This window comes from Pelodiscus sinensis, chromosome 9 (assembly GCF_052426305.1).
Source record: "Pelodiscus sinensis isolate ZL-2025 chromosome 9, ASM5242630v1, whole genome shotgun sequence".
Taxonomy (NCBI): Eukaryota; Metazoa; Chordata; order Testudines; family Trionychidae; genus Pelodiscus; species Pelodiscus sinensis.
The window spans coordinates 48901923-48927997 of record NC_143060.1 but is presented as its reverse complement, the minus strand read 5'-3'; the positions used below and the strand labels follow the sequence as shown (position 1 = coordinate 48927997).

General features: G+C 45.0%; 1 protein-coding gene across 4 annotated transcripts in view; it reads right to left on the bottom strand.

The window, feature by feature from the left end:
- LOC102456902 (complement factor H-related protein 3-like) overlaps positions 1-26075 on the bottom strand; it is a 68531-nt gene that overhangs the window by 20230 nt on the left and 22226 nt on the right. For 3 of the 4 annotated variants that reach the window (XM_089780573.1, XM_089780572.1, XM_075936712.2), the window contains exons 2-4: positions 21432-21643; positions 14753-14932; positions 13269-13463 (exon numbers count right to left, since the gene is read on the bottom strand). In XM_089780573.1, the coding sequence (XP_089636699.1) occupies positions 13269-13463; positions 14753-14932; positions 21432-21643 (587 nt within the window). The remainder of the gene's footprint in view (positions 1-13268; positions 13464-14752; positions 14933-21431; positions 21644-26075) is intronic. The other variant, XM_075936713.2, reaches the window with a different exon arrangement.

Here is a 26075-nt window from a genome sequence, read left to right as displayed (position 1 = left end):
GACTTACGATAAAACCGAGTTACGACCAATTGCTTGGTCTGTAACTGGTTCGTAAGTTGGGGAGAGGCTGTAAACACAACTATGACATAGTTGGCATCACTGAGACTTAATGGGTTGATACTTATGACTGGAATATTGGCAAAGAAGAGTACAAATTGCTGAGGAGGGACATGTAGGGGAACAGGGAGAATGTATTGCTTGTATTAAAAATGTATATACTTGCACTGAGGTTGAGATGGAAATAGGAGATAGGCTTGATGAAAATCTCTAGGTAAGAATTAAAGAGAAAAAATAAGAGATGTCATAGTAGGGACCTACTCCAAACCACCTAACCAGAAAGAAGTAATGGATGAGCTTTTATTTAAACACCTAACAAAATCATCCAAAATTCACATTTGGTGGCAATCACAGGACATACCACATTAATACCAGTCCTGGAACTTTCCCTTGCAACCCACCCCGTTGCCAACTTTGTCCACATATTAACTCTGGTGACACCATCACTGGATCTAACCATGTCAGTTATAGGATCAAGAACACATATTCCTGTTCATCCAGAAATATAATTTAAGCCATCATGTGCCAACAGTATCCTTCTGCTATGTATATTGGACAAACGTCTCAGACACTTCGCCAAAGAATTAATGTCTACAAATCAGACATCAGACATCTTCACAAGGAAAAACCAGTTGCTTTTCATTTCAACCTACCTGGACATAGCCTTAATGACCTTAAGATATGGATCTTACTTCAAAGAGACTTTAACACCAGATTACAGAGGGAAACTTCAGAATTTTCTTTTATGCTAAAATTTGACACTTTACAAATGGGCCTTAACAAAGATGCTAATCACGTTAACCATTACAAAGATAGCTTCCCACTTATCACCCCAATTAGCCATTCATTGATTAGCTACTCCTTACCTCCCTCCCCCCCTTCACCTCACCTTCTGTACTAAATCTGATTTGTCAGTTTAATAATGTGTTTACTTTTTTCATTGTATTCCTTTGGTATATATGGTCATGCCAATTCTCGCCGGGTATGTCTATACATCAAAGTTAATTTAAAATAACAGCCATTATTTTGAATTAACTTTAATGGCATCTACACAGGCAAAACGCTATTTTGAAATTAATTCGAAATAGTGGAACGCTTATTTCGAATTTGTTAAACCTCATTCCACGAGCAATAATGCCAGATTTGAAATAGCTAATTTGAAATAAGTGCTGTATAGATGCTTATTTTGAAATAGGGGGCCTCCAGCCCTTCCTAGTTTCACCTGGGCTGTGTCTACACTGGCATGAATTTCTGGAAATGCTTAAAATGGAATACTATTCCGTTTTCAGTTTTTCCGGAAAAGGAGCGTCTACATTGGCAGGCTGCTTTTCCGGAAAAGCCCTTTTTCCGGAAAAGCGTCTGTGGCCAATGTAGATGCGCTTTTCCGGAAAAGAGCCCCGATCGCCATTTTCACGATTGGGGCTTTTTTCCAGAAAAGACTACTGGGCTGTCTACACTGGCCCTTTTCCAGAACAGTGTTCCGGAATAAGGACTTATGCCCGAGCGGGAGCAGAATAGTTTTTCCGGAATAGCGGCTGATTTTGTACAGTAGAGCATCGTTGCTTTTCCGGAAATTCAAGGGCCAGTGTAGACAGCTCGCAGCTTATTCCGGAAAAGTGGCTGATTTTCCGGAATAAGTGGCCCAGTGTAGACACAGCCATGGTGTCCATTCTGGGCCAAACCAGGAAAACTCCTCTCATCTCTCCCAGCCCTGGAGCCCTTAAAGGGGTAGACTCTGGCCACACTGCATGTGCCAGATCCAGGCCTGCCAGCACAGAGCTAGCAGTCGCTGCCCCTGATCCAGTGCCCGCAGAATGAGCCAGGAAGCCAGTGCCAGCCAGCCAGCCATCCACCGCCCAGTCCCTCAGCTACCAGGAGCCAGCCTGGGGCTGAAGATGGTGAGTGCCCTCCTGGACTAATGCGGAGATCACGGACCTCACAGAGGTTTCTGGGGAGGCCTCTAATGTCCATGATCTCCGCACTAGATGGAGGAACGCAGCCATGTACGGCTGCATAGCTGCCACCAAAGGCCACATGCACACCCAGGAGCAAGTGCACATGAAAATTAAAGAGTTCTAGCAGGCATACGCAAGGGCCATACAGAACAGCTCCCCCACAGGGGCAGACACCTTTCCCCATTTTGATGCCCTGGACCACATAATGGTGGGCGGGATGGTCCGTGCCACCCCAGGGGGCAATGATCCAGGAGCAGAGAGCCCTGACCAGGGCATGGAGGAGGAGCCTCAGGAGCCACCATGGAGGGTGCCACACTGCCAGGATCCCTGAACTGTCCCAGCAGCTGAGTCACCAGGGTTGTCTGGGGACACCACAACATGTGAGTGCCATCACTGTCCCCTTCCTTGGGGGTCGGGGAGGGAGACCAGGGACTGCTCATGTGGGCCTTGCTTACCATGGATCACAGAGCAACCTGTGCACGTGCGAGCACATGCTGTACCACCCCTGGGCAGGTGGTTCCAGCTGTGTGCAACACAGGGGCCTTGGCCTGATAGTCACACTGTCCGGGGTGGGTGTGAAGAGACAGCATGATGCCCTCCCTTCACAAGCTCCCTCTACACAGAGGCGGGGGACATCTTCCCCCACCTCAGCACAGTACAGGGGCATGGGTGTGGTCTCGGGGCAGCTCCCACTCCTGGGGATAGCCGGACATTCTGACCACGGCCTCTGTGCAAGCATATCAGCTCTAATGGTTCAGGGCATGGTCACCCTCACCTCACAGAGGGGTGCTTGGCTTCACACACTGTGTCCCCTGGGAGAACTGACCACTTGACTTGTTTCTCCACAGCCGCACCAGATGTGCGTGCAGTGCAAACCACCCTGCCTAGGATGTGCTCCCGCACCCAAAGGCTTAGCAGGTCCACCTGAACAGTGCAGGGGTACCAAGAGCAGCATCTGGGGGCACTGCAAGCCCTGCAGCTCACCCTCCAGAACTGGGTGCAAGAAGACCTCCAGATCCAGTGGGAGCAGCTTACCCAGGGCTGAGCCATCTGCCAACACCTGCAGGCCCTGGTGCAGCGCGTGCTGCCTTCTGCCACTCCAGTGCCTGCCGCCTCCTGAGCTACCGCTCTTCCTCCCACTCCTTCTCCCCGTCCCGCTTCTCCCTCCACACCCTCCTCAACCTCCACACCCTCTTCCCCATCTCCCTGGGGATGCTGAGGCCCCCGCATTGGCTGTTCTGGGAGACAGTTGGCCTGGCGAGACTCCCACCACTAAGCTTCCCCTCCCCCTTCTTCTCCTTGCTTCCCCAGTCCAGCTACCTCCGCCCAGGTTTCCCCCTCCCCTCTTCCACCTCCTTTCCCCAGTCTCCCTAGAGTTTCATCCCCCCCAGTTTTGTTAAATAAAGACAGTTTGTATGCATTTTATTTGACAACACCGAGGTAGACAAACAAGCAGGGAAACCTGAGAATCGGCTGTCTGGGGGTGAGGTGGGGGGAGCCTTTAAGCACAGACTTCAGGTAGCCTCAGGCAGCAGCCACACAAGGTAAGTCCTCACCTGGTACCCTGACGGAATTGCAGCCAGCCTTAAATGTGATTCACAATCCACTCGGTGTGGACGCGCTATTTTGAAATAGCAAAATGCTATTTCAAAATGCATTTTGTGTATAGATGCGTTATTTCAAAATAAGCTATTTAAAATTAACTATTTCGAAATAAGATATTTTGAAATAACACTGTACCCTTAGGCTGTGTCTACACTGCACCCCTTTTCTGGAAAAGGGATGCAGATTAGACACTTTGGAATTGTAAATCCGCGGGGGATTTAAATATCCCCCGTGGCATTTGCATTTACATTTACATGGCTGCCGCTTTTTTCCGGCTTGGGGATAAGCTGGAGAAAAGCACCAGTCTAGACGCGATTTTCAGGAAACTAAGCCCTTTTCCGGAGGATTTCTTATTCCTACTTTCCTAACAACCCTTCCTGATGTCGAATAAAATACATGTATTTTTATAAACACAAACTCTCTTTATTTAACAAAACTGGGGTGGGGGGGAATGAAACTATGGTAAGACTGGGGAAAGGAGGTGGGAGAAGGGGGGAGAGACAGTGGGAGAGGGGAGAGGGAAAACTGGGAGGAGGGAGCTGCAAGGGGGAAGCAAGGGGAAGAAGTGGGAAGGGAAGCTCAGGACTTTGGGTTGGGGGGGGTCTCACCGGACCAACTTGAATGTCATGCAAACCTGCTCCTGGGTTCACATGTAGCCTTTGGTGGCCAGGTTGGCAGCTATCCTGCCATAGATGGCCATGTTCCTCCTTCTAGTGAGGAGATCATGGACGTTGGGGGCATCCCCCCCCAAACCTGAATAAGTTCCATGATCTCCACTTTGGACCAGGAAGGCGCCTGCTTTCTCCAGGCCCTGGCAGGCTCCTGGGAGCTGGCATACTGCTCCTAGGGAGCAGTGGAGGGATGGCTGCCAGTGGCTTGCTGGCTCATGTTTTGGGGCCACTGGGTCAGGGGCAGTGACTGCTGGCTCTGGGCTGGCAGGCTTGGAGTTGGCACAGGCACTGTGGCCAGAGTCAACCCCTTTAAGGGCTCTGGGGAGGGGAGGAGGGAGAGGAGTGTTCTTGGTTGAGGCTGGAGTGGCCACCAGGGCACCCTGGGAAGGCTGAAGACCCCCTATTTCAAAATAAGTGTCTACACAGCACTTATTTCAAAATAGCTATTTTGAATTTGGCATTAATCCTCATGGAATGAGGTTTACCAAATTCGAAATAAGCGCTCCGTTATTTCAAATTAATTTCAAAATTTCAGTTTGGCTGTGTAGTCGCTAGTAAAGTTATTTTGAAATGATGGCTGTTATTTTGATATAACTTTGCTGCATAGACATACCCTAAGGCTACGTCTACACTGGCATGAATTTCCGAAAATGCTATTCCAGAAGACTGGAAATGGGCAAATATTGTGCCCATCTATAAAAAGGGGAATAAGAACAACCCAGGAAACTACAGACCAGTCAGTTTAACGTCTGTCCCAGGGAAGATAATGGAGCAGGTAATTAAGGAAATCATATGCAAACACTTGGAAGGTAATAAAGTGATAGGGAATAGCCAGCATGGGTTTGTGAAGAACAAGTCATGCCAAACTAATCTGATAGCTTTCTTTGATAGGATAACGAGCCTTGTGGATAAGGGAGAAGCGGTGGATGTCATATACCTAGACTTTAGTAAGGCATTTGATACGGTCTCGCATGATATTCTTATTGATAAACTAGGCAAATATAACTTAGATAGGGCCACGATAAGGTGGGTGCATAATTGGCTGGATAACCGTAGTCAGAGAGTTGCTGTTAATGGTTCTAAATCCTGCTGGAAAGGGATAACAAGTGGAGTTCCTCAAGGGTCTGTTTTGGGACCCGTACTGTTCAATATCTTCATCAATGACTTAGATATTGGGATAGAGAGTACGCTTATTAAGTTTGCAGATGATACCAAACTGGGTGGGGTTGCAACTTCTTTGGAGGATAGGGACATAATTCAAAATGACCTTAGCAAGTTAGAGAAATGGTCAGAGGTAAACAGGATGAGGTTTAATAAAGAGAAACGCAAAGTGCTCCACTTAGGAAGGAACAATCAGTTCCATACATACAAGATGGGAAGCGACTGTCTAGGAAGGAGCATGGCGGAAAGGGATCTAGGGGTCATAGTGGACCACAAGTTGAATATGAGTCAACAGTGTGATGCTGTTGCAAAAAAAGCAAACGTGATTCTAGGTTGTATCAACAGGTGTGTTGTAAGCAAAACTCGTGAAGTCATTCTGCCGCTCTACTCTGCACTAGTTAGGCCTCAGCTGGAGTACTGTGTCCAGTTCTGGGTGCCACATCTCAAGAAAGATGTGGAGAAATTGGAAAGGGTACAGAGAAGAGCAACAAGAATGATTAAAGGTCTAGAGAACATGACCTATGAAGCCAGGCTTCATGAACCGAGCTTGTTTAGTTTGGAAAAAAGAAGATTAAGGGGGGACATGATAGCGGTTTTTCAAATATCTAAGAGGATGTCACAAGGAGGAAGGAGAAAATTTGTTCCTCTTGATTTCTGAGGACAGGACAAGGAGTAATGGGGAGCAGGGGAGGTTTAGATTGGACATTAGGAAAAAATTCCTAACTGTCAGGGTGGTCAAATATTGGAATAAATTGCCAAGGGAGGTGGTGGAATCTCCCTCTCTGGAGATATTTAAGAACAGGTTAGATAGACATCTGTCAGGGATGGTGTAGACGGAGCTTGGTCCTGCCTTGAGGGCGGGGGGCTGGACTCGATGACCTCTTGAGGTCCCTTTCAGTCCTATGATTCTATGATTCTATTATATTAACGGAAAAGTTTTCAGTTAAAAGCATTTTCGGAAAAGAATGTCTAGATTGGCAGGATGCTTTTCCACAAAAGCACTTTTTGCGGAAAAGCATCCGTGGCCAATCTAGACGTGGTTTTCCGCAAAAAAGCCCTGATCGACATTTTCATGATCAGGGCTTTTTTGCGGAAAACAATACTATGCTGTCTACACTGGCCCTTTCGCGCAAAAGTCTTTCGGAAAAAGACTTTTGCCCGAACGGGAGCAGCATAGTATTTCCAGAAAAGCACTGATGATTTTACAGGAGATCGTCAGTGCTTTTCTAGAAATTCAGGTGGCCAGTGTAGATAGCTGGCAAGTTTTTGGAACTGGAAAAACTTGCCAGTCTAGACACAGCCCAAGAGTATACTTCAAGATGTTCTCTGTGTTTTAACTTGTTTTACTCAGTTTCTCTGTAACAGCTAGCAACTAAGTATGCTTTTTCAAGTATATCTTTTTGTTTTGGTAATAAAATCATCTTTTTTTAAGGCAATGATTTGAGTCTTGTATCCTGGAAAGGAACAGGAGGTCTCTGTGTGTGTGGGTGTGTCTGCATGCCTTAGACGAAGAGGTCAGCTACCAGAGGCTGATGTTATTTTCTCTTTGTTTTCAAATTCCCTTGTTGTAAAGGAGCTTGGGGGTCCCCCTATGGGAAAAGTCCAGTTGCTTTCTTCCTGGGTTCAAGAAGAAAGGTGTTTTTTTTTAATTTTGCTTGGTGATAGCGGCTACCCCTCTCTCCCCATCCCCCCACAAATTTAGCGAGTCTGTGACACAGGGGAGTTTTTGTAAGAATAACCTAAAGAAGCAAGGTATTTAAGGTCTCTTGCAGGCCCCTAGCTTCTGAACTGGGAGAGCCAGAATGGGGAACAGCCCTGACAGGTGCCTAATGAATATGTTTTGGTTTTCATTAAGATTGCTGGTGACTGAATACCTAACATAGTGAATGCCAGTGAAAATGGAGTAGGATCAGATAGGAAAAGAACAAGTTAAAAATTACTTAGGCAAGTTACATGTCTTTAAATCACCAGAGTCTGAGGAAATGCTTTGTAGAATACTGAAGGTAATGACTGAGGTGATATCTGAGCCATTATCTTTGAAAAGTCATTGGAAGATGCGAGAGATTCCAGAAGACTAGAAAGGGCAAATGTAGCATCTGCCTATAAAAATGGAAAGAAAGACAGCCTGGGGAATTACAGGTCAGTCAGTGTAACTCTTGTACCCAGAAAGCTAATAACATCTAGAAGATAGTAAGTTGACAAGTAATAATCAGCATGGATTTGATGGGTTTATTATGAACATCTTAATACAAACCTAATAGCTTTTTTGATGGCAGTAACATGCCTTGTGGTTGGAAGAAACAGTAGATGTGGTACACTGGGACTTCAGTAAAGTTTTTCATAGTCTTTCACGTCCCTCTCATAAACAAACTAGAAAAATGCAACTAGATAGAGCTACTATCGATGGCTACAAAACTTGTTGGATAACCATTCCCAGACAGTAGTTATCAATGGTTCACAGCCTTGTTGGAAGGGCATAACAAGTGGTGTTTTGTATTGCTTGGTTAGGTTCTGATCAATAACTTAATCTATTATTTAGGTAATGGCATAGAGAGTACACTTATAAAGTTTGCAGATTATACCAAATCAGGAGGGACTGCAATTGCTTTGGAGGATAGGATTAAAATTATAAATAATCTATACAAAATGGAAAATTGGTCTGAATTAAATAGAATGAAATTGTAATAAGGACAAATGCAAAGTACTCCATTTAGAATAATTAGATGCAAACACAGAAAATGGGAATTTTGTGCATAGGAGGTAGTTCTGTGGAAAATAATCTAGGGGTCACAGTGTCCTGCAAGCTCAATATGACTTTACATTGTAACACGGTTGCAAAAAAGGTAAATATCATTCTCAGATGTATTAGCACGGGTATTATAAGCAAGACACAAGAAGTAATTCTTATGCTCTTCTCTATGCTGATTAGGGCTCATTTGGGGTATTGTGTCCACCTCTGGGGACCACATTTCAGGAAAGATGTGGACAGATTGGAGAAAGTCCAGAGAAGAGCAACAAAAATGATTAAAGGTCTAGAATACATAAGCTAAAAAGAGAAGATTGAAAACACTGGGTTTCTTTAGAGTGCAAAACAGAAGATTGAGAGGCGATATGGTAACCATTTTCAAGTACATAAAAGGTTGTCATAAGGAACGGGGAGAAAAATTCCTTTTAACTTGTGAAGATAGAACAAGAAGCAATGGGCTTAAATTGCAGCAAGTTTAGGTTGGACATTAGGAAAAACTTCTTAACTGTCAGGATAGTTCAGCACTGGAATGAATTAATTAGGGAGGCTGTGAAATTTCTGTTATTGGAGATTTTTAAGAGCGGGCTAGACAAGCACTTGTCAAGAAGAGTTTAGATCAGGTCTCGGAAAAATATGGCCCACCCAGCCACTGGATCTGTCTTGCAGATGCAGCAGGAAGCCAAAGACATATTCCCCTGCTTCCCTACGCCCCCTCGCCCACCTCGCTCAGAAAAACGTTATTCTTTCTGGGCTGTGAGCCTGAGAGAGGGAGGAGTGGTGCTTCACTTGCTGTGCCTGCCCCCAGCACAATTTGAAGAACAGCAAGCCCACAGAACAATCCCCCCTCTCCTCAGGCTCTTATTCACCAACACACATGGGGTATGTCTAGCTCTGTTGACGGAGCCATGTAAACTAGTTTACCTGGCATAGGCAAAGAAGCGAGGATTTAAATAATCCTTGCTTCATTAAAATAAACATGGCTGCCGCACTGTGCCGATGATCAGCTGATCCGGCACAGTGTGGCAGTCTAGACGCGGATCTGTCAGCTGGGGAAGCCTTTGCCGACCGATCCCTTATGCCTTATTTAAATCCCCGCTTCTTTTCCTATGCTGGGTAAACTTGTTCATATGGCTCCATTGACGGAGCCATGTAGTCTAGATATACCCATGGCTCCTGCAGCCTGTGTGGGGGTGGGGCAGGCAGGAAAACTGCCTGAGAAATGTCCTGGGGAGGCTGAGGGTGAAAGATCACCTTTGAGAGGCCAGTGTATGCATCCCCAGGCATCTCATGGTTGCCTGCAAGTCTTTGAGGGGGTGTAGCTTACTGTCACTCTGCTCTGAGAATAGTCTGTTGCCCTTGAATGCAATATCTTGTAATGTAGTCTGGACCTCCGGGAGGAGTCCTGAGGCTTGAAGCCATGCAGACCGGTGCAAAACCACCTCTGTCAAGAGAATTCATGCCACTGAGTCTGCAGAATCTATGGCTGCCCAGAGAGAAGTTCTAGCTATTGTGCAGCCGTCCTCCAGCATGGCACTGAGCTCCTGCCTATTAATGGCATTGCATCTCTTATCAAGGTTAGGGTTCTCCACACTAAGCTGGCTCCTGGGGCTGATTTTTCACCCTAAGGGTATTTTAACATGGATTCCATCAGGAGCTGTTGGAGCCTACGCTCTCTGTCCATTCTAGTACAAGGCTTAAATCTTTGGCAAATCTTGTATTTTTCATCATAGAGAAAAACAAAGTGAAGACCAAAGAACAAAAGCTAACACTAGGGACTAAGCACTCGCTAAGCAAGAGATAGCTACAGTTACAATATCAACATGGACGGTAAGAAGGAACCGAAGGAGGGGAGTGTCGACAGTGGTATATATGCTCTGATATAGTGGCACCACTCAAGGGTTCTCCACCACCAACCCTACAAGAGCTGATAGGGGAAAAGTTTCTGACATTTGTGTACGTGGAGCATGTAAACCTAAATTGGAATCGATGTGAATAATCACTCAAAGAAGAACCTCACTTTCAAATGGCTGAAGGCGCCCTCCATAAGCATGCAGGCCTTTCTGAGCCTGGCATTGAAACATTCCTTGTTTTGTTTGAGATTTCCCTTGTAGGACTCCATCAGTCAGGGGACCAGAGGGTAGGCAGCATCCCCCATGATGTGTATCGGCATGTCTACTTCCTTAACTCTGTTGGTGTAGTCTAGGAAAAAAGTGCCTATGTGCAGCTTCTGGGTGATGCTGGAGTTGCAGTACTGCCTTCCTTGACCACCCAACATTAATGTTGGTGGACCGACCGTGGGGGTGGTCCATGAGGGACTGCAGGACCATGAAAGAGTGCTCTTTCTGGTTGATGTATTCGGAGGCCTCATGCTTGGGGGCCTGAATGGGGATATATGTACTGCCAATAGCCACACACATACATACACACCCTGCAGTTAGGGAAGCCCATGATGGCAAAGCTGGCAACAATGGGGTCCACATTGCCCAAGATGTTGAGCCGGCACAGCAGGATGGCGTTGAGGGTCCTCACCACCAGTAGAAGGAGATAAACAGAAAATAACAGGGTTGCCAGCACCCTCAGGAGGTCCCCAAACTCAACCTTTCACCCCAAACACACCAGGAACAACCCGCTACTTACCCCATCCCCTGGTAGGGCTTTGTGAAGGCGGGAATGAAAAATCATTCAGAGAGGGAGCCTCCACCATCATCACAGTGTGATGGCAACCTGCTTTTGGAAGGGGATGGTGGGTCTCATGTGGGTGTCCTGTTGCCTGAGGGCAGAAGCAAGCCACTCACACAGCTCCAGAAAGGTGTCCTTGCACTTGCAAAAGTTCTGGAGCCACTGCTGGTCACCCTACTTCTCCATGACAATCCTGTCCCACCAGTCGGAATTGGTGCCCAGTCTCCAGAGGAGGCAGCGCATGGTGCACAGGGAAGAGAGGGAGGTGTTATGATGTATGAGCAGCATGTGGAGAGAGGAGAGAAGGTGCCCCACAATGAGCTGGGGGTCTTGCTCTGGCAGGGCCACAAGGGCAGCCTGCAGTAACTGCAGCAGGAGGTGCGGCATGGGGTCTAAGAGCCGTTGACTGCTTGGAGGCAGACCTGGCTCCATGGCAGGAGTGCTGTGGTTTCCGCAAGGGAAACCAGAGCAGGCAGTGGTAAGGCTTTGCTGTCCCTCAAGGAAGTAGGCAAAGGAGAAGAGCCTGAGAAATGACCGTAGACAGGGGTCCCTTTAATCCTTAGATAGGTTCAGGAAACAGCTCAAAGAAGTGACAGCTGTCATGATGCCCTGCCTGAAGTGCTTCTGGGAGCTTTAAACGTGACTGAGACTCCAATCAGTTTGTTTGCTCTATTTTGAAATAGCTCATTGATGGGCATGTGCAGCGTAGACATGCTATTTTTAAATCAGCTATTTCGGAGTTTCTATTCTGAAAGAGCTTATTTTGAAATAAGTGTGCAGTGTAAATGTACCTTAGAAAATCCCATTTCAGCAAAACCATCCTCTATGTTCTACACATCTCCTAGAGTCACTACCATGCTGAGCAGAAGTCAATTAATGGACCTGAAAGTTGGGATCACACAGCTTTCATGTGGATTTACCGGCTCCAAATTGAGTCCCTGCTGAATGGCAGTGGTTTGGCTTTACAAGCTTCCACAGAATGATTGCTGCCAACTTGTCCACTATCAGAGCACATCTCATTTTAGCAATGCTGTGTGTCACTTCTGGGGAAAGCTCTATACAAAGCGCCTGGAAAGTGCCCTTCTACATTCAAAAATTCTGTAAACACTGCTCACTGTCCCAGAGTTGCATAATGATGTTACCCCACCAGCCAGAGCTTGTTTTTCAGACTCAGAAACAGTGTTCCACCATATCCACGTACTGCAAGCAACAACTGACTTCAGGGGGCTGCTTGAAGGACATCATAATGCTCTGCACAGTGACTCCTGTCTCAGGAAAGGTATTTGTAACTTTCACAGCAAGCGTGCACAGCTGAGTGAGGTCCATGTTTCTCGGCCTATGAAATATACCACGCTAAGCCAGGTTTTTGAAAACAGGTACAAGAATGTGGGTTGTTTGCGATTGACACCAAGTAGAGTTGGGGGAAGGGAGGAGACTTCACCTGTGAATGTGAAGTCTGGTTCCCATTCCACACAGCAACAATGTTTGGTACTGTAAGGCACTGCAACCTTTCCCAGTCTCCTCTGCAGTTAGCTTCACTCTGGGATGGTTTGCCATAGTTTACTGCTCTCTGCATCCATGCAAGCACCGCTAGCAAGGACACACACCACTGGCATTGTTACACATCAGTTACATGTCAACTTACATTAAATGAACTGAACTTTGTAATTTAGACATGCTCTAAGAAACAATGAATTATCCACACAGCAGACAGAAAGTATGTACATGCACGCATGTACGTGTGAGTGTGTGTATGTACATACACACCTGGGACATGGACAATAGCACATAAGGGTATATAATCCTTGTAAGTCTGTCACCCTCACAGGCTATTTCCTGACAATTGAAAATCCTCAAGACAAAAGAACCACATTAGCTTTTCTTTCACAACACAAAATATCCCTCTTCATAGGTCACTCCCAACGTAGGTTTCTATTGATCTTTGCTCACACTTTCTAAGACTGCTAGACCCCAGCATCTTCTTTCTCTTTCTCTCTCTCTCTGGGAGATACTAAGTCTTTAAACTATTCCCTTTCAAGAGAGAGAGAAATGCTAGTGGAAGGATCAGCAACAAGGAGGGAGGAAAAGCGACAAAAGAGAAAAGCACCTCTCCAAATCCTACAGCCAATTTACTGAAAGCCTGTTCCCACTTCTGGTGCCTTCTAATGCTGTTGCTACTATCTGGTGTGAAGAAGAATCCTTTTAAAGAGAGACTTGTATCCTTGGATGACAATCTTGGCTAGGAGAATGCAGGAGCCGGAACGGAGTAATGAAGTATTAACACTCACCCAGTTCCCAGTCCTGGTCCATCCAATGATGCACTGCACTGTATAAATATTAGTATTTATAGTACAGTAAATTTTTTAGAGAAAATACAAATGTATATGTACTTACTAAGACACTGTGGCTTGGGATTCCAGCCCTCTTTAGTGCATATGGAGTATCTTTCGTTGGTTTTAGGTGTGTAACCTTGATCACATTGGTAGTGAATTGTCCTACCTAACGTTGCTGGAAACATTTGTTCTCTGTAATATTCATAAGTCCTAGTTAATGCTCCGTTTTCTATATGTGGGTACTCACAGGGTCTCACTTTGAAAAAAGTTTAAAATAAATATTATTACAAACTATATGCAAGAAAAATCCAGTTTGCTAAGTTCTGAATATTCGCATTCTAGTTCTCTTCTCAGCGTTTGTACTTTATTACTTGAATGTTACATTAACTGGAGTGAGGAGTTCAGAACATGTACACTCTAATGATCAGGGTTATCTTCTCTCTCATATTGGTAATATTGTCCTACTACAGGAGACTTCCAATAATCCAGAACCTATGGGATTTAGGTGGTGCTGGATTATCAGATATGCCGGACTATCAGGAGGTACTATAAGCAGGTTATATATATATACTGTATACATTATAAATTGTATATAAAGTGTTCTTAACCCTTTTATTGTACATACTGTATACAGTATACTGTAATGTTTTAGATTTTTTAAGCCTTTTTTACCCTTTTTGCTCAGTTCAGCTGCTGCCGCTGTTACCTTGTGACTCATTTTTTGATGAGGCTCACTCACTAGGCTCTTGCCATTTTAATGACGGACTATCAGGAGTGTGGGACTATTGGATGCCAGACTATTGGAGTTTTACTGTAATAGGATCTGACTGTTTTAGAAAATTGATAATGAGGGAAGAAAAATATGGTACAAACCTAGGGCTATTATGTATGGCTTTGTCTATACATCAGCATTATTTCAGAATAACTGTCATTATCAGGGCTCAACAAATCCACTTATATACTCGCGAGTAGATTTCAGCTGGTGGAGGACTTCTTACTCTGACTCCTGTAACCCTCAGTTCATGAGGAGTAAGGGAAGTTGAAGGAAGAGTGTTCTTCCTTCGACTTTCTGTTATGTAGGCAGCACCACAGCTGTTAAGCTATTTCACCTTCAGCTATGCAATCAACGTAGCTGAATTGCGCAGCTTAATTTCGATGTAGCCCTGCTGTGTAGACATAGCCTCAGTGATTGACTCAGAATCCAATTATGACCTATAGGTTTTTGTTTTACCATTCATTCAGTACATCAGTCTTATTTTTGACATTCTACCATTTGGATACACACAGTTACAAATCTTCCCTGTTGAAAGTTGAATCTAGCACATTTCTCAAACAAATCATAGCACATACGTATAGTAATTTACAACTCTACTAACTTATACCATATCATCTGATTTTCACAGATGTTTATCTAAGTCCATTAAGGTAAAACTTGTAGTTATGTCTGTTTCATTTCTTTTTACATTGTCAGTTGCAGAAATTATATAAATACTTGTATAACTGGGCAGTAACAGTTTTAAATATGATAAATTAAAACCAACTTACAGGTACATCTTGGAAAAGGCATCCACCCAGTCTTTGTGCATTCGGCAATATTGTTCCTATTATTTGTATCAAAGTGAAATCCTGCCTTACAGCTCACTCTGATTATATCCTCTTCTTTGAACACTTTCCTTGGAGGGTGGTAGGTTCCATTAGCCACTGATGGAGGATCACATGTAATTTCTAAACAGAAATACACAAATAAGTTTAACAACTGGAAACAGGATATTATGCTGTAAGTCTCCCCTTCAGTTAAGATCATTTGTATCTTAGGGAATGTCTACATTACAATGTTATTTTGAAATAACAAGAGTTATTTCAAATTAACAAGGTAAACATCTACACAGTAAGCCTGTTATTTCAAAATAATTTCAAAATAATGGGTTCTCATTCCAGAATAATAAATCCTCATTTCATGAGGAATAAAGCCTATATCTAAATAACTATTTTGGGAGTTATTATTCTGAAAGGGTACGTCTACACTAGCCCCCTATTTCGAACTAAGGAGGATAATGAGGGCGACCAAAATTTCTAATGAAGCATGGAATTTAAATATCCCGCGCTTGATTAGCATATTCCCGGCCGGTCACCATTTTGGAAACTGACTAGCTCGAAGTAACTGCCCTCATCTACATGCGGCAGAGAAGCAGGATTCCAAGATAAACCCTTTAGTTTGAATTAACTCTTAAACCTCATTCCATGAGGAGTAGCAGTTAATTTGAACTAAAGGGTTTATCTCGGAATCCCGCTTCTCTGCCACATGTAAACGCTGGCAGTTACTTCGGGCTAGTCAGTTTCCAAAATGGTGACCGGCCAGGATTATGCTAATCAAGCGTGGGATATTTAAATCCCGTGCTTCATTAGCAATTTCGGTCGCCCTCATTAGCCTCCCTAGTTCGAATAGTGGGCTAGTGTAGATGTACCCAAATAGCTTATTTTAAATAATGCTGCAGAGTAGATGTACCTTAACTTGTTTACTAGCTTTACTACAGGTTGAACTTCTCTTAACTGGGACTCTCTGGTCCAGCAACTTCCATAGTCCAAAAGGACCAGGTATATTCCAGGACCAAAGAGTCCCATGGAGGGCTGGTAGCTGGAGCCCTACAGCAGGGCTGGAGCTCAGTGGAAGATCTGCCCTGTGGCAGTGCAACTGGCTGCCACCCAGGCTGGCAACTCTGGGAGGCAATAGAGTTATCTGGCAATGAGGGTCGGGAGCCCAGCATCCCTGCTGCTTCCCAGAAGCCCAACTGTCTGGCAGGACTAGATGACAGCAGGTTGTACCATAGGGCCAGGAGCCCACCCATGGAATTGCCTGATGACAGGGCTAAGAACCCAGGAGTGGGACTGATGGTGCAGCAAAGAACTCAGTAGCCTTGCTGCCATCCAGTGGAGGTGCTGGTGAGGCTGGGAGGCAACAGGGCTGCCCCATGAAGCTGAATCCCAAGCAGGGCTGCCACCCAGCTGAATCCCAGCAAGAGGACTGCTCTGAGGGGTTGGGAGGCTGATAGTGGGGCTGTGCTTCCAGTGGCAGGGCTGCCATGGTGGGGCCAAGAGCCCTGAGCCAAGGGGCTTGCCGCAGGGGGAATCTGGCTCAGAGAAAGGCAACAGGGCTATGGCTGATGGGAGGGCAGTGGCAGGGGGATCCCAGAAATGACCTTCCTTGGTCTGGCAAAATCCCTCATTCGGGATCAGTCAGATTCTAAGGGTGTCAGACCAGGGAGGTCCAATCTGTAGCTTTTCATATCTGAACATCATCTTCATAAAATTGGCACAGTAAAATTCCTATGGACTAAAATTCTATAGCTCTTTTGATGTGAATATTTGCTTGAGGTAGTTTATTTTATTTTGGGTTTCAGAATGGAGCAGCTGTTGTTTTAAGCATCATTCTGACTACTGTGGAAAAACATTATCCAAGAAATGAAGTCTCCCAGAGACCTAAATGTGACTGTACTGGATTTGTCTAATCTCTTCCACACTGCATCCTTGGTGTATTTGGCTGGATAGAATAAGAGAGCCCATGGCAAATAAATCATTTAAGTCATGTTAACATTTTAAAGACATGGAAAAAAAGAAGAAAATGCAGATAACGCATTTGAAATGTAAGGTATAAAATAAGACTTTTTATTTTAAACAGCATCCCTTATGTCCTACTCCTCTAGCAGTGGAGAGTATTATAAGAATAACTCTATGACTATTTTTAGACGGTATTAAAGATGTTGGCAACTGTTCTTTAACGAGGAAAAGAGATGTTAGTTCAGATGGGTTGGAGCTGCTATTGTTAAATTTGGATCCTGCTTCAAGACAAAATAAAACAAAATGGGAAATAAAGGAATACCAAAAACAGACAACTCAGCTTTTGTCTCTGGTGCCGATTCATACTTGCAACTTCAATGCTGGAGAAACATAAACAAAGCAAATCCCTTTATCTGGCACCTGGCAAATGTGTACCTATTTAGGGATTGCCTTTAGCTAATTTTTTTTGGTTATGGGATCATAGCAGTGTTGCAAACTGTACAATCCTGGCTGGCTAGACCAGGCTTTTACTGAGCCAGCATTTCTCAAATTGGTCAATGAAGCCACTCTCAGAAAACTGCTATGTGAATCAAACCCACCATCCCAGGTGAGTGTCCTCACCCTTATGCTATGCCGCAACCATCCCCACCACTGTGTCTTCAGTGGGTGCCTTATCCTGCCTTTCTAATGGGGGAAGCTAGCTGGCCCACCACCTTGCACCCCTCAGGTGAGTGCCCTCACCCCTTGCCCACATCCCCAGTTTGGCTACTTACTAGCTCTGCAGCCACAGAGCCTGAGGGTCCTTTTGGCTGTGGTTCAGTGTTTTAGCCAAGGGGAGCAACTTTGAGAAACACTGTACTAACCAAAGGCAAACTGAGAGATAGCTAGTAAAGATATGGCACGGGTGGAAAATGACATGACAGAACGAAGGACAACAAGAAACACGTTAACTGACCACTCCAGTTTGTTTATTTACCAGTGCCATGGCCACACAGACTCCTGGCTGCTGTTGGCTCCATTTCACTCTTTGCAGCCAAGCAGAGCAGGAGGAAGTGGTGGCCCAGCCCACACCACTTCCCGCCGTTCCCGTGGGCTGCAAAGGGCAAAACGGAGCCAACGGGAGGTATTCAAGATTTAGCTGGAGACAGTGAAGGTGACAATGTCTTGTCGGTCCATTACTGTGTTCCAGTTTTGTCAAAACATCTTTCAGGATCAAGATGAATGCCCAATGGTGTGATCGTAACCCATGAGATTAAGGATGCAGCCTTGATGACAAAATCCCACTGCTTCCAGACTGCTCATCTCCCATCCAGCCATCTAACTCTCCTTGAAGGGTTTTTTAAGGATTTGTCAGAGGATGCTCATTCAGCTACCTAATGTTCTGCACTATCTCTTTCATTTGTGTGCTCTCTTATTTATATCATACACACAGTTTCTTTCCCCCATAAGATCTTTAATCTTTAGATTCCAAGTGCTGCAAACCATAGTATAGGCATGTGATTTAAAGGGCTCGAGCCTCTGGCCACCAGTGCTACTGTAACAGTGTTGGTGGACGGAGGCCCTGCTGCTTTAAATTCATGGTGGAATGCTGTGCCACATGCTTTGTGTGGCTCTATCGGCTCTGGAGGAGCAGTGTGGTATGCTCTGGGCAGCATAAAGGACTGGCTGTCCTTGCCCATCCCGTCTGCCTGAAGATCCGCCCTTTCTGAGAACCTGGAGCTCTTGCTCAGGGGCCCATGGAGGCTGTTGACTCCCTGGGCACATGTTAAGAAAGTTCCTTCCACTTAGCCTTCTCTACCACATCCAGCTCACTCTCTGTGCTTCCCCATTAGTTCCTCTTCCTGCCAATTACATCTCTTCTCCTTACTGAATTAATTATATATTTAGCTCAACCTCTGCCCCCAGTGACAACAGTTCCCACCATAATAGGAATGGCCTTTTAAAAGCTGTAATGGAAGATTGTATTTTATTTTATTTTGTCATTGAGGCTGTCAGATCGCCTAGATTCTCTGATAAGTTAAATCGGCCCATGGGCACCACCACTTCATAGCTCAATTAACTTGTAGACGCTTAATAAAATAGAAATGACAGCACTTGTTTAGCAGATAATTCAAAGAATCATAGAGTCAAAGAACACTAGGGGTGTGTCTAGACTACAGGGTTTTGTTGACAAAAGTGGACTTTTGTCGACAAAACTAAACCTGCGTCTACACTACCGCTGAGTTCTGTCAACATAATGTCGACAGAACTCAGCAGTTTTGTTGACGCTGGTAAACCTCATTTTACGAGGAATAACGCCTTCTGTTGACAGAGTTCTGTTGACAGAAGGCATTATTGCATCTAAACTGTCCTTTGCGTCCACACTGTTATGTCGACAAAGCAGCTTGCTTTGTCGACAGAACTGAATGTAGTCTAGACGCTCTTTGTCGACAGAAGCTTTGTCGACAGTATCTGTCGACAAAACTTCTGTTGACAAAAGCCTGTAGTCTCGACGTACCCTAGAACTGGAAGGATTCACAAGAGGTCATCAAGTCCTGTCCCCAAAGTGGAATCACTTTGAGAAAAACATTAACCGTCCACCCTGGATTATTTATTTACTGGTGCCATGGCGATGGAGCCTCCCGTTGGTTCAGTTTTGTCCTTTGCAGCCCACGGGAACTGCGGGAAGTGGTGTGGGCTGGGCCACCACTTTCTTCTGCTCTGCTTGGCTGCAAAGAGTGAAACGGAGCCAACAGCAGCCACGAGTCTGTGTGGCCATGGCACTGGTAAATAAATAAACCGGGGTGGTCAGTTAACATGTTTCTCAAAGTGATTCCATGGAACACTTTCAGAAACTCTGATCTAGACCATCCTTGACAAGTGTTTGTCTAACCTGCTCATAAAAATCTCCAGTGAGGCAGATTCCATAACCTCCATAAGCAATTTATTAAGCTTTGTCTAGACTACAGGTCTTCTTTCAGAAGAAGCTTTTTCAGATGAGAGCTTCTGAAAAACTTCTTCCGAAACAGCATCCACACTGCAAAAGTGCATCAAAAAAGCGATCTGCTTTTTCAAAAGAGAGCATCCAGACTGAATGGATGCTCTCTTGCATGTAAGCTGTGATTGCAATGGATGGAATGGCCACCAACAAAGCTCTTATTCCTATAAAGCTCCCTCTTCCCCATCTACACATGCTTTTTCATGAAAGAGCTCTTTCTCAAAAAGCCTTCTTCCTCATAGAATGAGAAACCCTTCTGTTCTTTCTTGTGGAAGAACACAATTGCAATGTAGACATTCCTCAAGTTTTGTTGGAAAAACAGCAATTTTTCCAACAAAATTGCAGTGGTGCAATTATGTATTACCTCCACAAATCTTCATTTATTGATAGGAATAATGAATCAAGCTAGCTGAAGTTTCCATGAAAAAAAGAAAGTTCATCATGCTTTTCAGTTCTCTTTGCACTCCAAAATAAACTCAGAAAATTCAATACAAACTTTTCTAGATACTGCTTTGGTTCAATTTAGTGTTCTGTATCAGGGAGCTTTTTGAAATGAGTTCTCTTTCTATTTTGTCCAATTTCTACACATAAATGCATTGATGAAAATGCCAACATTTCTTTTTCAATTTAAGTATGCTCATATGGAGAAAATTGTACTAATCTTATGCTGAGTATTACTTGCCTGGTAAGTAGTCACATAAGTCGGGATGGCAAGACCAGACTCACATTTCCATGACATTTCAAATACTGAATATTTCTTAGTAGTTGCTTGCATCTATTTTATAACCATGTAGGCCTCACTTTTCAAAATTCATGACTACAAAGCCTTGCCAGGATAGGCAGGGGTTAAAATATGACTTTTACTCCTCCCTATTCTTATTTCTAATTTCTGACATCATAGATTCATGGATTTTCAGAACTGAAAGGATCTTCCAGTTCAGCCTCCAGTATAACACAAAGGATTGAATTTGGCCAGCCACTTATATTTTTCATTTGATTAGAGCATATATTTCAGAAAGGCATAAAGGTCTTGAATTGAAGACATCAAGACATGAAGAATCTATCAGTTCTCTTGATACTTTGTTCAAATTGGTTACAAAAGTCATGACTTATTTCTAATTGAAATTTGTCTGAGTTGATTCCAGCCATTGGCTCTCCCTATAACTTTCTGTTACATTAGAGCACCCTGCCGTATCTGCTATTTTCTCTCCATGAAGATAATACAATGTAATCAATTTATGCCTTACTATTCCTTTTGATAAGAAGCTCATTTAGTTTAGTTTAAGTATCTCATTGTAAGATATTTGTCCAGATAACTAATTGTGCCTCCTTTCTGCTTCCTTTCCATTTTTTCAACATACTTCCTAAAATGTGGACATCAGAACTGGATACAATATTTCCAGTATTGGTGTCACAAATGCTTTATGTATAAGTAAAAAAAACCCACCTCCCTACTTCTATTTACTCTACCCCACTTTATACTTTACACAATATACTTTACACAATAATTGCATTAGACTTTTTGCCTTAGCATCACGGTTTAGTTGTTTTCTGCTATGATCACTATAATCTTTTCAGAGTCATTGCTTTTGAACGTATATTATTTGTGAGTACTATTTGAGGATCAAGACCATCATTGGCTAGCAAAATAAAAGTAACAGAACAAGCAGTATAAAATGAACAAAAGCTGACCTTTGCAAGATGGATTTGGATGCCATCCATTTTCGGTACATTCTGCATCAGATCTTTCACCGAATTTATATCCTTTATTACAAGTAAACTGCAACTGATCATGCTCCTTGAAAACTCTCTTTAGAGTAATTAATGTCCCATTGTTAATTGTTGGTGGCTGGCAGATTACCTCTAAGGACGAAAGAAACAAAATCCATAACCAGTTGTGATGCCTAAAAGAACACCCAAAAGAATTTATTTTGATATGGTTATTTTAGAATTATATTAATCAGGAAATATTAAATCTGTGTTTCAGAACAGAATTTAAATAAGTAGTCTCTACAGAAATATAAAGGCCTATCTAGACAATGGGATAGATTTCTTGAATCTTTCTTTGGCTCTGGAAGATTTGTTTGGGTTAAATAAACAGAAGGCAAAGACAGGTCAATGTCATGAAAGGAGCATCACTTCACCATCATCTTTAAACAACAAATATATTTAATACCAGCCTTCTGCTTTTGAATTAAAAGAAATAGGGGGAGACCAGAGCTGCAAATGTTAGTTAGTCCAACTGTGAGAACAAACAGTTAATGTACCTATCACCTGTCACACATCTCCTAGATAAACATCTTCATATTCAGTTAACATATAAACAATTTCAGGACTCTGAAAACTCATGAGTTCAATATTAAATGGCAATGTTAAGAAATCCTCTCAGAAGCAAGTATGCCTGGTGCCAGGATAGTAGCAATTCAATCCCATACTATCATCTCCATTTGTAAAACAAATTAAGAATCTAATAAGTGATGTATCTGGCCATGTCAGTCTGAATAAAGCATGATCTACTAGGATTGTTTCTGTTTTAAATACCTTAAGTGGAAGAATACATTGGTTTTCATATTAAACATCAAATGTCATAGGGTATGTCTACACTAGCTCGTTAATTCGAGCTAGGTAGACAAATCCGGCAATCGGAGTTGCAAATGAAGCCCGGGATTTAAATATCCCAGGCTTTATTTGAATGTTCCCGTCCGGCCGCCATTTTTAAATCCCCCTTAGTTCGAACGAATTGCCTGTGGCTACATGCAGCAGTTTAAAGTTAATCCGAACTAAGTCCTTAGTTCGGATTAACTGTAACTCCTTGTGGAATGAGGTGTAAGAGTTAATCCGACCTAAGGACTTAGTTCAGATTAACTTTAAACTGCCGCGTGTAGCAGCCGGCAGTTCATTTGAACTTAGGGGGATTTAAAAATGGCGGCCGGATGGGAACATGCTAATAAAGCCTGGGATATGAGCTAGTGTAGACATACCCATATAGATTCAAACTCTGTTTGCAGGTTAGTCTGTAAATGTTTAAAGGCTAGGTAGCAATGAAATGGAAATGTGACAAAATAGTAATTAAAAAAGCTTATTACATATAAACTAATCCTATATGTGTTGTTCTCTTCACAGGGGAAAGATTAATTTCCTTAATTGCTAAACCTGTATAATTTCCCAAAACACTAGCTGATTAATTTAATTTCCAAACCTAGCCATTTACTCCAAGTTCATGCATGGACATAACCTAGAAATAAAATATGATAGGAGTGCTCTGTCTTAAGCAGTATGGGTATGACTACACTCACCCCCTAGTTCAAACTAGGGAGGCTAAGGTAGGCATTTGAAGTTGCAAATGAAGCCTGGGATTTAAATATCCTGGGCTTTATTTTCATCTTCCCGTGCAGGCACAATTTTTTGCACGGGAAGATGCAAATAAAGCCCAGGATGTTTAAATCCTGGGCTTAATTTGAAACTTCAAATGCCTACATTAGCCTCCCTAGTTCGGACTAGGGGGCTAGTGTAGACATAGCCTTTTTCAGGAGAAGTGAAAAAGAAACACTTAGCATTTTAGGTACTGAAGAATGCCACTTCCTGTATTTCTGTGGAGGGACTTCGACCCACCAAATTAAGAAATGAAAGAACTTAGCATGCCCTGATATTTCAGCACCCATGGGAGGTGGAAAGATGTGAAGTGGACTTTTCCAAATCTGTGCAACAAGAAAGAGAAATGGGCCCATCCTTTCTATATTCCATCTACAAGTTTGTGCGTTATTGCTAAGTTCCTAAATCTGTGTTATATTCCTTACAAAACAAATAAGGCCCCAGTTTTTGCCCTGAAGAGTATACAACCAAAATTCAACACAACATTACAAAAAAAACCTTCGTCGGCTGATCTTTTTTGGTCAGGTCTGTCAAGGGGCCTGCTATGGCTGCGAAGTCCGGCACAAAGCGGTGGTAATACCCGGCCAGCCCCAGTAGCTGGCGGACCTGTTTCTTTGTTTTTGGGGCCGAGTAGTCTCTCAGTGCTTCGATCTTATCTATGAGCCGCTTCAGCATCCCACCCCCGACCGTGTACCCGAGGTAGGTGACTTCTTGCCTCCCGAACCGGCACTTGTTGGGGTTGGTCAGCCCACGACCTACTAAAGACGGCAATATCGTCGATGTAGGCCGTGGCGTATTGCCGGTGGTCGTGTAGCAGCTTATCCATAAGCCTTTGGAAGATGGCCGCCACGCCGTGCAGGCCAAAGGGCATTGTTACAAACTGAAATAGCCCTAACAGAGTGTAAAACGCGGTTTTCTTTTTCGATGCGGGGGTAAGGGGAATCTGCCAATAGCCCTTGGATAAATCGAGGGTCGAGATGTATTTAGCCCCCCCAATCGGGCCAGCAGTTCCTCGGGCCAGCATGGGGTACGCGTCAAACCGAAAGAGGGCATTCACTTTTCTAAAATCTATGTAAAACCTGAGGGTCCATCAGGTTTGGGCACGAGGACAATGGGGCTCCTCCACTCGCTATGGGATTCTTCCATGACCCCTAGTTCCGGCATCGCCTGGACCTCTCCCCATACCGTGTCCCACATCTTTCGGGGGCGGGGGCGGATGGCGTCGCACACCTTCGTACCGGGCGTGGTCATGATGTGATGGCTTGTCATGGCCGTCCTTCCCGGCGTAGTTGACAGTACTGTCGGGTACTGCTGGAGTAGGAGGCGGAGGTCGTCTTGTTGATTCGGTGTCAGGGCTGCCTGCATTCGCACCGGCAGTGAGGGGGCTAAGTCTCCAACCCACGGACCTAGGTCTACCTCGCGTTCCTCTGGGACAACCAGCAGTTGCTCGCGAACCTGCCACCTTTTCAATAAGTTCACATGGTAAATTTGGATGGTTCGCCTCTTCCCCTCCTGCCGTACCTCGTAATCCACTTCCCCGAAACTTCGGAGAATCTTGAACGGGCCCTGCCACTTGGCCAGCAACTTGGACTCCTGGGAGGGGAGGAGTACCAATACCTGGTCCCCGGGCTCGAAGCTCCGCCGTTCGGTGCCCCAGTTGTAATTGCGGGCCCGCTTTTCCTGAGCCTGGGTGAGATTGACCTTGGTGAACTCGGCCAGCCTTTGCAACCGCTCCCTGAGTGGTATAATATACCGGACCGTACTCATTCCCCTCGGGCCGTGTTCTTCCTAGGCCTCCCTCAGGACGTCCAATATCCCGCGGGGTCTTCGCCCGTATAGGAGTTCAAAGGGGGAGTACCCCGTGGACGCCTGCGGGACCTCCCTGATTGCAAACAGCAAAGCGGGGAGTAGGGTGTCCCAGCCGCTAGGGTCCTCGTCCACAAATCGGCGAAGCATTGCCTTCAGTGTTCGATTAAAATGTTCTACCAAGCCATCTGCCTGGAGGTGGTAGGCCGACGTTCTGAGGAGCTTGATCTCCATCAGTTTACCCAGTTCGGCCATTAAGCGGGAGGTTACATTGGTGCCCTGGTCTATCAGGATCTCCTTGGGGATCCCCACCCTCGCGAATATCCGCACCAGTTCGGTGGCGAGGGTAGGGGTGGTGGTGTTCTTTAGCGGGACCGCCTCGGGGTACCGCATGGTATAGTCTATGACCACCATGATGTACTTATTCCCCGTCTTAGATTGTTCAAGGGGTCCCACTAGGTTGAGGGCAATCCGCTTGAAGGGCTCATTCACCAGCAGCATGGGCACTAAAGGGGCCTTAAGGACCCTTCCCAACGCTGTCGTTTGGCACGCCTCACAGGACTGGCAGAAGTTGCGCACCTCCCGGTACACCCTGGGCCAATAGAACCTTTGCAGTATTCTCTGGAGGGTCTTTCCACCTCCAGGTGCCCGGCCCACGGGTTATCATGGGCCAGCTCCAGGACTGCTTTCCTATGGGTGAGCGGGACAAGTAATTGTCTCCGGTCACCCCCGCCTACCAGGTCCCTAAAAGCGCGATACAGCCGGTCCGCATGTACCTCGAACCTTGTCTTGTTTTGTCCGTCGTCGGGATCGTCCACTGCCCCGTTGGTCGCGTATTCCCATGCTCGGCGGAGGGAGGCGTCGGCCTGTTGGGCCTCGACAAAGTCTCTCCCCTCGAGGACCTCCTCCATCATGAGTTGCCACCGTCCCTCTGTGCCCCTCTGCGTCCGCCGTGGAGGGGGCCTCTGGGATAGCGGGTTCAGCCGCACAGGCTTGCCCATCTTCTGTTGGCCTGCGCCACACTGCCCATAGGTGGTGAAACCCCCTCCAGTCGTGTCCCAGTATCAGAGGGTAGGGTAGCTGCGGCGCTAAGGCCACCTGGCACTGAGTCTCTCCTCCCTCGTTGGTCAGAGTTACCCGGGCCGTGGGGTACTCCCG